Below are 13,029 nucleotides of genomic sequence, written 5' to 3' on the forward strand. Positions count from 1 at the left end.
CTGAGCTTGATGATTATTCATTTTTCTCCCCCCTTCCCTCCCTTCCCTTCCTCCTCACTGAATGAATCACATCCCGCTGCTGCTGCCACCTCTTCCATAATTTTCTGTGTAATTAATTGCACAGAATATAAACCAGGTGAACCGTTTCACTCGTGTCACCGTACAGTACATTCAGAAAAATACGAGTTAGCTTTCAAGGGTGACTTATAACTGCACAAAACCCACATTTGAGCAGAAGTGTTTTAATAAACGTGTTTCTCTAAATCCCACCTCATAGGATATCTTAACATACCTTTAATCAGTTGAATACGTAGTTTATTCAATAGTTATTTACTTGTAATAACTTACATATTTGGCATAAATTGAAGCATGGACTGATAAAATGTGGCACTACCTATATAGATTTTTTTTAGGTCGTGTACACCAGTTTTAAAATAGAAGTCCTTTTTAACACAAGGACAGATGAAAATTAACTTTCAATGCTATTTTTAGCTCATTTACAGTTCTGGTCTTCTGCTCATTAATGTGCATTATCCCTGTCGAATTAATAATTATATAAATGTATAGTGCATATACCCATAAGTCTGTTTAAAGCTGCAAATTAAAATGGAGTTAAGATGAATGTCAGCATTGTTAGTACCCAAACCAAATTCACACCTTCTGCCAGTAAATAAAACAGCATCATTTTACAATAGAATTTGTCTTAAATCATGATGGTGCAATATTGTGATAAAAATATCGCAATAACGCATCAGGATTTTTACTATCAGATCAGTTGTAAGGAGTAAACTGTAAAGACAAGTTTTAACAAGTCATGTGTGTTTCTACAGAACTCTTCGATACAAACACTGAACGCTTTGGTGACTTTCTCCAGAGTGTTTCTTTATTTCTGTGTTTTGAAATACAATGTTTGATTTTCTTTCCTCCCGCCCCCCCATTATTTTCCACTTGTACAAAATTGATCCAAACAAATGTGTGCACAGATGAAAAACGTGGTGCCCAGAGTATAAAATGACTTTTCATTGAGAAAATGGTGCAAAACTTAAAAAAGAAACACAATGTCCCTGCACATATAAAAATAAATTAATACTTTTGTGTGTCCAGTCACTGTCAACCTTACTGTCTGGTCCTAAAGATTCACACACACAAACTGAGGCTTCATTGGCTTTCCTTCACACCAGCACGGCCAATCACAATCACTTATGTACACCAACGGCCAATGAGAAAGGTCTATGTACACTTAACGAGGTAAAAACTGTGCCACTGAATGCCCCCTGACACACTTTGTCCCCCCCTACAAACAGCTATGTACAGCCACACCCCCTCCCCAATCAGCCAACTATTAAGTAGCTTCTAGCTTTTAAACACATGACACAGAGTAGAAGTCATTTAAAAGGGTTTACAGCAAGATTAGACTGTATGGAGAGAAAAACAAGACAAAAAAAAAAACTTTACACAGTAGTACAAAACGATGTTAAATTGCAAAACCAGCGGGCTTTTAAAATATATCATCTTATGCCCATTACACAAAAACTCCAGATAAATAAAAAGCACAACCCAAAGTTGGCTTTGATATTAGAGAATGCAGCAGAATAAAATTTCCTAGTTTTATTAAAGAGACGGCACATCCAGCCTGACAGGCCGAGTGTTTTTGTAATCTGTTGCCTTAGCAACACAGCTTAATTACCAGTAGCGTTGTGAAAAATTGGGCTGAGTGACAGGGACTAAAAGGAAAACAAAATCCCGCCTTCCCCCCTTGGCCTCAGGCACTTGGGTTTTGGACCCTGATTGGCCAGTCCTGACTGTTGTGGGTTTTTAAGTGGCCGCTGCTGCCGGCCTTTTAGGTCCTGATAGGCTGATCCTGCTCGAGAGGTAGGTGCAGCAGGGGGCTCAATCAAGAAGATGAAATGTAATGACTTCCACTCACTGACAACCAACTGCATGATTCCTTTTTTTTTGTGAGTCTGTGCCGTGTGGATTAAACGCGACCTTCTGAACATTCACTGGGCCGTTTTGTCTTCTCTTTTGTTACATTTTACTTCCCTGAGTGAGCCCCCTGTATCTGGCCCGGAGAACAGACAGTCAAAAAAGCAAGGCTTCTGTGGTGACCGTGCGAGGCTTGGCTCACTGACATTAATGGATCAACACAAACGGAGTGAAAGAGACACGGGGAGAGAGGCAGCAGCGAGAACATGTGGGATATTCTCACAAGTCTCACCCAATATTCCCTTTGGGACTGCAGCGAGACAGATGTCAAACATACATCTGCTACCGTTAAGTCCTATGGTGGGGAATTGTATTTTTTTTATATTCATGTATTGCTGCTATTGTTCTTTTTGTGTTTGTAGTTCTGTGTGTGTGCCAGCTTGTGTGCTAAGTGCACAACTCTGGTTAGCTGAGGGCCCTGAGAGAGTGAAACAGCAGAGAGACCAGACCATGACAGAAACAAGAGGGAAAAACAAGAACAAGAAGCAGAATAAAGAAAGAACATTGAAAGAAAAATAATTAAAGAATAAGTTTCTGGGAAGCTGACCTGTTGGTCAATTTACCAGTTAAGAGAAGAGAACCAATGCATCACTTGTCCTCTGGTGCTACATACTGACACTAATATACACTCAGCTGCTACAAATAACATTAAATAAAAATCACAAAGTAGACAAAAGACAAAACAAGAACCCGAAGCAGCACTAAAGCTTAAAAACTAAAGTTGGACTGAAATAAATAGCAACAAATTTACACAAAATGTGATGTCAAGATCGCAACCTGAAAAAGTTGCAAAAAATAAACCAGGGCAGGCCAACTAGAGTGAGTTAGTGACCGTAAAATAAAACAAAACAACTTGCTAAATTCCTATTTTTGTCTTCGGCTACGACTTGCCGCGCTGTGTGCTCACGTTTCAGCGCACATCACTGGAAACAACATTCTACCAGGAACATGGATTTCTCTCCTGCCAATGTTCTCATCACTGAACTACAAAGTTGACCAACAGGCTGATCCCAAAAAACTCTGCATATTTATTTTAAAAAGGGAGAAAAAAAAATAAAAAAAATCAAAAACAAAAGAGCATATGCCGTCATGTCTTCTCCTGCCCTGCGACGCCCACGGCTTTCTCAGCTAGCCGAGGCTTCTGCGCCCCTGAGCCGTGTGTGTCAGCGTGTGCGTGCTGCAGCGCCAGGAAGGGGTTGGCGGTGATGGTGCCTTGGCCCTGGCTCTGGGCGCCGGGCAGCAGGTTGTTGATGGGCAGCTGAGCGGTGGAGAGCGGGATGGAGGGAATCTGGGCAGAGGAGGAGAGGGACTGCAGCTGCTGGAGGTCCTGCTGCTGCTGCATCAGTTGGTAGAGCAACACCTGCTGCTGTTCCTGGGGGGAGAGAGAGAGAGGGAGGGGAGGAAGCAAAAAGCAGATGAGGAGGGGTGAGAGGAAAAAACACAGAGGAAGAGGAGAGAGAAAGAGGAAATTGCGGGGGGGAAAAAAGAGGATTAAGTGGATGATTTTAGACAAGAAGAAGGGAGGCGAGAAGGAGGGGAAAGAAGGGACAGAGTTGAGAGAAAAGTGATAGGAGGGAGGATGATGAGGGAGAAAGAGAAGAGAAAAAGAAAAGTGTGGCGCAGAGAGGAAGAAGTAAAAAAAAAAAAGAGTTAATAAGCTTGGTGATTTAGACCATTGTCCCAAGGAAAATTGTAGCTCAGTGTCTTTGTGTGTGTTTAACTGTGTGTGATGGTGAGTAATCACATGTTCGCTTCTGTCTGTGTGTGTGTGTGTGTGTGTGTGTCGTACCGCAGAGGGCTGTGAGGACAGCAGCTGCTGGAGCTGATGCTGCTGCTGCAGGAGGAATCTGTGCTGCTCAGACAGCAGCCCGAGTCGCGCAGCGCTGAGGAGAAAAAAACACAATAAACACTCGACAGTTGAACACACAGTTTAAAAAAAATTTGAAGTTTACACTGAGGAGACTGACGGAAACTAAAGAAAATCAAATCATAAATTGTCCTTTAAAAAAAAAAAAAAAAAAAAAGCATTTCACATTCAGATAAACTAACATTTTAACTTTCTAAAAAGCAACAAAAAGGGGATCACAGGACATCACACACATGCATTTCTGAAACATTTCTCTAAAATCTCTGACACACACGTAGAAAACAGAGCTACAGGTTACTGCCATGTTCTACCGACTTCCATCTCACCTGTTCTTACTAGTGGCTGAGCTGCTGCAATCCAACACGGAGGCAAAAAAGAAACAAAAAGGAGAAGAGGCAAGTTCACACACACGTACATCTCGTGAAATAAAGAGACGCCAGACAAAAGCCATTCTGGTGTTTAAGATGTGGTTAAGTGAAAGAAGGCAGAAAATCGTCTTGAAAATGTAAAGCGACTGAGACACATCTGGAGGCCTTTAACCCTCTGAACTCCAAGCAGTTTCTGGGTATATTTTTGCTCCTGTCATATTTTTATTCACTGTGGACTCATTTTTCACTCCAATATAAAGTCCTGCACCTCTGTGGAAACAGCACAACCGTGGTTACAAGATGAGAGAATGCTCAAAACTCTTTCGTGCACTGTTACAAAGTTAAAAAATCATTAAAAAAAAAAAAGAAGAAGACATTTCTTTGATGCAAAAATTGAAAAAACCTGAACTCAACATGTTTCTAAGAGCCCACAGGTGTTACCAATACTGGAAGAAACGGTGACTCTACATGAGATTTTACTACTTACATTTTGAATTTGTTTCCATACTTGTCTCTGTTCAGTTCAGCCTAATTCAATCAAAAGGTCCCAAAATTTTTGTCATGTTTGTTGCAGCTGAGTCAGTAATTGCTTCTCGGCTGCGCCATGAAGTGCAGAATGTTTTTGGTTGTTCGTTGGGACGAATCCAAAATGAACATTTAGTTTAAGTCAGAAAGGATTTACAGTATCTGGCTCTAATAAAGAGTGTAATTTTGGTAATTAAAAAACAACAACAACAACAACAATGTGTCTTTTAAACTAGCTGGTGGATTTTGGGACTCACAGAGTTAATCCCCTGACAGTCAGCTGATTTGCTGAAGTGACACTTCATGATGTTATTATAATCACAGGCATTAAAAAGTATTCAGCATGCCGATGTTAATGTTTAGTTAATCTGAAAAGGACACCCAATGTATTTCAGGATGAAGGCAGTCGTCGTGTACCTGTTGTTGACGGGCAACGTGACGCCTGTAGCGGCTCCTGTAGTGTGAGTGTGGGGGCTGGCGGTGCCGGCTGGCGTCTGGATCACACCGTTCAGCGCCCCGACGATTCCCCCCATGCCCAGCGCGCTCCCCGCACCCAGAGCGCCCATCAGGCCCGCCACACCGCCCAGCCCGGCCGGGGCCGCCCCCACTGCGGCCACTCCGTTGATCTGTGGCTGAGGTGGGCTCTGGGAGACGGAGGGAGGCGTGGAGAGAGAAGAGGTGGAGCCACTACTGCTGTGACCGCCACATGACGCACTGTCCTGAGGGACAGACAGAGACAGATAAAGACCATTAGTGACAACTCTTGCGTTCATAATCTATTTCCCACATTCTCTTCATTACAAATGTGAAGCCATTACTGTAGTTTGCCTAATTTACCATGTAATATTAAATCACGAATGATGCTCGTTTCAATTAACCTTAGCCAATTCAGTTGTGACATTTAGAACATGTTACTGTGCTGTCATGTGATGCAGTACACGGCTCTGAGGTGCTATTATCTGTTGGGTTTCAGTCTTTACCTGAGCTGCCACAGGTAAAGATGAGTCAGTGGCTCCCATCTGGGCTCCTTTCATATCTACAACACAATTGAACACAGGTTTAGATGTCTCTAAACATAGTCTGTGTCAACGTATGTAGTCTACAGCTGTTGACAGAAAAGAAGTGAATAATGCCCATCCAGGTTCTGAGAGCTTTCTGACACATTCAGATTGAAATAATGAAATACACAGCGAAGCAGCGAATCTTTCCATTTTGACAACCTGGAACCACAGAGGAGCTTTTAGTTGTAGATGTAGTGGTTAATTGGTTAGCAAAGTTGTTGCTTGATAATTTTCACAAATCGGGGAAATTGTTGCAGCTTTTGTATTAATTTGTGTGTCTTTATGTTTTGGGTGCATTTTAGTGATTTATTTATTCATTTTTTTTCCACTTCTAAGTGTGTGTGTGTGCATATACCAGAAGAGGCTGTGGAGGGGGTAAAAGGCACTGATAGCTGAGCGCTGAGAAGCTGCAGTCGTTCTTTCTTCATGGTCAGAGTTTTTATCTGCTCCTCCAGCCTCCGGTTCTCCTCCTGCAGCTGGTGGAGGGACTTCAGCATTCCCACGACTGAGAGAAAGAGACAGATAAGAAGAAGAATACTGACTGATTCATCAGAGTGGCAGCAATTTCATAAAAAAACATTCTGTATTCGCTCTGCTATGAATTTTCAATTTACTGCGCTCCAGTAATGTGTAAGAAAAACAACACAACAGGATTTTCCTACTTACACCTACAGTTTATGATCATGATGGAGAATACCAATATCCTGACTGTTTTGAAAAGCTACACCTTCCTTAAGGCAACATCAGCTGCTCTACCTCCTTACACCTCCCGTTCAAATACCCAGAGATTGATTAGACAGATAGACTCAACAGGGAGGTCAGGTTCAGCTACAGTGACCCTACTTGGCTGTGCAGACTCAATTCAGTGCTCAAAGACAACTCAGGGAAGAGAAGAAGGGTGCAGGAACTTAAACCTGACTCATCCGGTTGGAGGACGGCCCTCCCAACAACTACGCCGCCATCCCTTTTTCATTTTCACTTTATTGATCCCTGCAGGGATGTTCAGATTGGCAGATAACTGACAGAGATCGACAGATGCAGCAATAACAGATAAAGTGAGAAAGTGACCGCAAAGAGGGAGGGCTGCTGGGAGGCAGAGAGGCGGCGGATCAATTGATAGGAAGACGGAAATGGGGCAAAAAGGCGAAGATGGTGAATATGATTGTGTGTGAGAGGCAGTGTATCTCAAATCTCAGCATTATTTTTGTTGATGCATTAAGTCTTTTATCACACAGTTCTCAAAGTAATCAAAATGTTGTTAATTCTAGACTAATGTAGTTCTAGCTCTAGTGTAGCCGCTTGCATTCTGAAAACGTTTAATACTAGTTTTTTGGTTCATTGACAATGCACGAAAAAAAAAAATACAGCTTGTCAGTGATAGAACGATACAATCCTGGGCTTACATCTACCGTTGTTTCTGGTGCCTTCACTGTCATACAAACATCATGTCAACTGTCACTCACTGTCGACTTTAAGAACTTGTGCCATCTACCTTAATATCTACTACATTTTTTAAAAGTAGTGTAGTTGTTTTCAGTAGTTTTTTTTTTTTTTTAAAATCTTCAAATCTTTAAATCTTGGTTTGTTAGATAACTTATTTCTAGGGGTTAAATCTGTATTGTTTTGGCTACAGAACAGAGAACAGTCAATCAAAAACAACACAAAAGAAATGATTTTAAATGACATCCAGCGTGTGTGTGTGTGTGTGTGTCCTCTCACCGTCCCCCTGCGCTCCCTGCTGCAGCAGGAAGCTCTGCCCTTCGTTCCACTGCCTCTCCAGGAGCTGCTCGATGCTGGTGGCCACCGGGGGCAGCGTCTCCGCGCCGCCTCCCCCCGCCCCTAGCAACCCCAGCCCCGGCCCTGGCAACGACCCCGAAGAGTCATAGCGGATCTGCAGGCCACCAATGGGAGAGCTGAATGGAGGGAAAGAGAGAGAGAGTCGGAGAGAGAGAGAGAGAGAGAGAGAGAGAGCATGGATAGAAAAGAGGAGATAGAGAGGTCAATAGGGAGATTAACGACCTAACATAAACGTCAGACAAACATAGACACTGCTGGCTATAAAACTACATCAATTTGTTGTTACAGTGGCCTCTAATGAAAAGGGGCCAGGCTTTCTGTCTGCGTGTGAGAGCGAGGAAAAAGACTGGGAGAGAGAGGAAGAAAGAGGACACGCAACAGAGAGACGGAAAGAAAGAGGGGAAATGCACTTTCTTGATGCGATAAATCTTGGGGTGTGCTGAGACAATCTGTTGAGTGTGACAGAGGGGAAACAAGGGACAGCAAGGGAGAGTTGAGAGGACAGAAAGAGAGGTGCTTGTGTAGTGAAAAAGTAGAAAAACTGACAGTAGTGGCGAGATTTTTCCACTTTTAATTCACCTGGCAAATATAAAACACACTTGGGTTTTGGGGGCATTAAGCAAAAAACTTGAGTTGGAATTCCAAAACATTATTTTATTTACTATATTCAAATTCAGATACTGAGTTAATAAATTTTAAAAATCTTCAAGGCGCAACTGTCAGTTTACTTTTCAAATTTTAACAATATTTTATTTTGAAATTAAAAGCCAGCAATTCTCACATTATGTATCGCAAATGTACGACAACAAATAACTTGAGTGCAGTATCAAGACGTGACCAACCTTATTAAGTGAAATCACCTATTCCACAAAGTAGCAGAAACAAACAAAAATGTATCTGTATGATCAATATTCCCATCCTGAAAGATCCGTACAAATATTCCCAAATGGAGGCGACACAGTAAATCACCAGACTGTCCTTCCGTGTGTGATTAGACCAAGAAAAAAAAAAAATCTAACTTGAAGGATGGTTACCACCTTCAAAAACACAAGTTATCGTTGGCTGAGAGAGCAAGAATTGCCTGTAGGGGTGAGAGCGAAAGAGCGAGTGTGCATGTGTGTGTGCGAGGAGTGAGAGGAAGAGAGGGGAGACGATGGGGCCAGCGGAGGGAAAAGCAGAAAAAAAAAAAAAAAGAGGGGTGGGGGGTGGGTGAAGGAGGGGTGAGGAGGGTGAGTGAGGAATGTAAATGGTGAGGGAGGGGTGTGTGTGTGTGCGTGAAGGATAGAGTGTGTGTGTGCTCACCGCGGGGTGGTCTTGGGAGAAGCTCTTATGGAGAAGCCCTGAGCTCCGACGCCGCCGCCGCTGCTGCCGCCGTCTCCCACCTCCTGATCTGCACGCACAAACACATGCACACACAGAAAATCAATTGGACATCTAAGAACACGTCCGCGCTGAGCCGGCCAGAGCTGGAGACGGTTATCTGTGTGAAATGTCGGGCGGCCGCGCCAGCGTTTTCAGATCACTTCTCAAACAGAATCTCTGTTTAATACAGCAGCTGCAACAGTTAATCGATTAAATAGTTAATTGTCAACTCATAATATAACCACCAATTATTTGATATTCAATTTTTGAGGAAAAAAAAAATGGTCGAAGTTCTCGGAATCTAGTGTCTTACATTTGAATATTTTCTGGTTTCTTTACCCTTTTAAAACAATAAACTACAGATCTTTGGGAAGACAGTTGGTGTCGTTATCTACGAGAAACACATCAGCATATTATAAACAAAATCAATGTATCAAGCAAATAAATTGCACCTTAATCGACAATAAAAATCATAGCTAGTTGCAGCCTTTGTAGGTAATTAACAAAACTGTCAAATATCCAGAACATCCAGTCAAACCTTAGTTTTTCTGACCTCCTGCTCAACATGATCACCTATATTTAAATACAGCCAAACTCACAGTGCAGTTGCTCTTAAATACTAATTCTCATTTCCATTTCAACAGAACAAATTCATTGCTTAATTGTGGCTTGTAAACAGTGCGATCAATACTTCCTGCACTGTGATGTTACTCAAATCAATCGTCAGATGTAATTATCATAAAAGTTGCATGACATAACAAATAAAGATGAGCCTTAAATAATTGAAACTGAGATGTTGCAGTCAAGCAGTAAAATAAATCCAGCCTTACTACAGCTTTATAGGAAGAGCCACTATACTGAGAGGGTTAAAAGTGACATAAGACGTCTTTTTAACCCTCATGTTCTGCTCACTATGCTGGAGACTGGAGCCCTCTTCAAAAGCTCAAACATCATTCATCAAATTGCTTTATCAGCTTGATACTTCAGGACATTTTCTATTGTTATGACAATTTCTTATAAACAGAGTTTTTAACCGATGACATGTTTCAGAAATCCTTCAGAATTCATGTTGACCCCAGCTGTAAAACATGGTTAAATATAACGGACGTCCATCAGCTGACAGCGCGCTCACACAAATCGCTCCAAAAGAGAGAGAGAGTCAGAGTTTTAAAACACATTGGTTATATTAAAAAAATGGTTTGTGCAGCATTTAAAGGAAAATACTCGCTGATTTTGAAATTATTGTTATTTTGTGACAGCAGTGGGGTCTGTGGAATCCCAAATATTTTTATTTATTTTATTTTTTTTAACGAAACACATGCGTAAACTATTCCACGCTTACATTATTTTCAAAAGCTCAGTTGTCCTCATGCACACTTAAACACGACTGTTATTTTAGATTTGTCCAATTATTTTCAAGACTTCTGGGTGATAAAAACAAGTGTGGATAGACGGACGACGGGGAGACATTTTTTTTTTTGCAAGTTTTTCTGTTTTCTCTCGGACCTAGATGAGTTGCACTGTAATACTTCTGGCTCTGCAACCTCCGAAGCTCTCTCTCTTTCTTTGTATCTCTTTCACACACGAGCCTTCATTCAAACTGCATGTGCTTTCCTCTCTCCCTCTCTACCTTCTGTGAGAGTCCCTCTCTCTCCTCCCTCTGGGCCCCTGGCCAGACGCTTCTTTTCATTTTCCTCAGTGAGAGTAATGAATCACACATGCACACACACTTTTGCATTTACACACTCGCGCAAACTCCCCTCTACTTAAGACAGTCAATCCCAGCTTTTACCCCCACCAGGTCACCACTCTAGTCCCTCGCTCCCTTCTTTTTCAAGTCCTTTTTCTGTCGTAACCCTTTCCGTCCTGGCACCTCCCTCCAGACACTCAAAAGCAAAGAGAGACGGCTGCCAAAGTAAACAGGCTACATGCATACAAACACACACACACACCTTGCACGTTTGCGCTCACATGACCCTTACTAGCTGACAAACACAACTTCACGCTTGCGTTGCCGCACACACGTGCTGTACATGATATGGTGAGGAAATGTCCACCTTCATCAGGGCTGCTTAATGATTATTTTCATTCCTGATTGAAGCAAAAATTATCACCACGTTTATCAACTAAAAAGATAATCTACATCTTTTAAAAAATCAATTAACTGTTTCAGTTAGTTTCAGGCCAACATGCTAAAAAAATACCTTTTTCTTTAAAGACAATATAAAGTCAGCACAGACACAACAGCAATATTGAGCAGAGAGAAATCAGATTGTCAGAAAATATGGTTGATCATTGAAGAAAATAACTGTCAGATTAACTGATAATGACACTGATCCTAAAGATATTAAGTTCATCACACAGTGAAAATGAAACAGAGAAAAGAGGACAAACCTAATGTCTGAGAAGCTGGAAACAGATAACATGAGACTTAATATGTTAATATGAGATAATATACTAATATATAAATATAAAGCATCATTTCAAATAATTAATTACTACACTGGTTATTCCCATGTCAGAGTCACACACATCTGATGTTGTGGTCAATAAAATAAATCGGATATGAAATCTAATATGTTTGTCATTGATGTTCAAAAAAAAAAAAAAAAAAGAAAAAAAGTTTACACTATCATGTGACAGTTTGTTTCCACTGCAATTAAACTTCTTCAGGAATTATACAAAGCTTGCTTGTGTCTCCACACAGAACCTGCCTAGTCTCAGTCTGTTGCACACACACACACACACACTGGACACACACACACACACACACACACAGCCCTGTGGCCCCCTGTCATTCAGCCTGATTAGTGAGCTGACCTGCAGGTCAAAGTGGATCTGGCTCTGATGACTGCTGACCGGCAGCAGGAACTACTTCCTCCTCTTCTTTATTCTCTCTCCTCTACTCTCCCCTCCTCTCTGGTGAACCAGATGTCTTACATCAGGATTCTCTTGATTACCAAAAGCCAATTCTTAGTCCCTCATCAGCCCTTCAGCACTGGACAGACAGCAACAAACCACATCTACTTTTTTTTGGACAGCTGGAGCTTCTGAAGACTCCTCACATCATGCTCAGCTTCATTTTTTTTTTTTTTTACACCATTACCTTCTATTTTCTCTCTCTGACTGGGTACAGCGCTGTGTTTAACGTGTAGATTTTATGCATTTTATGGAGTGGGGAGCGACTGAGCTGTGTAACCGGAGCTAAGTGGGAGGGGCTTCAGAATATCACTGACCCCTGACCTCTGTGAGCGATCAGGGGGGCGTGACCTATCCATTATCTCCCTCTCTTTCTCGCTCTCACACACACACACACTTTTGTCACACACACATCCACATTAGTTATGTTGCCGTACCTGCTGGTGAGGCCTCGGACTGGGCGATGAGTGCTGCCATGGTGGAGTTGGGGTTCAACCTGTTACCGAACATGTGGGGGGGAGCCAGGTTGAAGACTGAGCCTGGTAGGCCGCTCACCTGAGGACAGAGGCACAAAGAAGTATGAGCTACAGGAAGCCATGTTGGACTGCGATCACTTCACGAGCAGTTTTTCAAGAAAAAGTCTCTAGTACAGCAGCTATAAGGTCATTTGCATCTTAACTGCGTGGCTATCAGGACGCCCCCAACAGGCAGGTTTTAAATGTGAGGAAATCAAGATCAAGTGATGCATCATGAAGAACACAGTAGAAACATCCCTGTGGAATTAAAAGAACAATTTAAAACAAAAATCTCGACTAAATCTTAACTAAATTTTGCCTTAAAAGATAGGATTTCATTATTATTATATTTTAATTACATTACGGATTTTTTCCGCAGTTAATTTCTTGATTTATAAATTAACTGTTTAGTACATAAAATGTCACACTATAACAGCTAGTTATGATTTTCCAACGCAAAACAGAGTTTAAAAAAGCAAACTGTCAATTTTTTTCTGGATAAATAGCACAAAGAATTCTAATCTAAATTGCTGTATTTGTGTATTTTCAGAGGATTTAAAGTAAAACATACATTTCTATAAAAAAAACAGCAATTCTTAAAAAGCAGCAAAGCAATGTGATCCATGCAT

At 41.6% G+C, this 13,029-nt stretch overlaps 1 protein-coding gene across 1 annotated transcript in view; it reads right to left on the reverse strand.

Annotated features, from left to right (window-relative positions):
- Positions 1-861: 861 nt before the first annotated feature.
- Positions 862-13,029, reverse strand: part of mllt10 (MLLT10 histone lysine methyltransferase DOT1L cofactor) — a 43,745-nt gene continuing 31,577 nt past the window's right edge. The window contains exons 13-20 of the mRNA XM_008300804.1: positions 12,323-12,440; positions 8,907-8,994; positions 7,527-7,720; positions 6,163-6,312; positions 5,727-5,782; positions 5,164-5,465; positions 3,776-3,869; positions 862-3,358 (exon numbers count right to left, since the gene is read on the reverse strand). Of these exons, the coding sequence (XP_008299026.1) occupies positions 3,074-3,358; positions 3,776-3,869; positions 5,164-5,465; positions 5,727-5,782; positions 6,163-6,312; positions 7,527-7,720; positions 8,907-8,994; positions 12,323-12,440 (1,287 nt within the window). The 3' untranslated portion in view covers positions 862-3,073. The remainder of the gene's footprint in view (positions 3,359-3,775; positions 3,870-5,163; positions 5,466-5,726; positions 5,783-6,162; positions 6,313-7,526; positions 7,721-8,906; positions 8,995-12,322; positions 12,441-13,029) is intronic.

This window comes from Stegastes partitus, unplaced genomic scaffold, assembly GCF_000690725.1.
Source record: "Stegastes partitus isolate 25-593 unplaced genomic scaffold, Stegastes_partitus-1.0.2 Scaffold1593, whole genome shotgun sequence".
NCBI classification, from domain to species: domain Eukaryota; kingdom Metazoa; phylum Chordata; class Actinopteri; family Pomacentridae; genus Stegastes; species Stegastes partitus.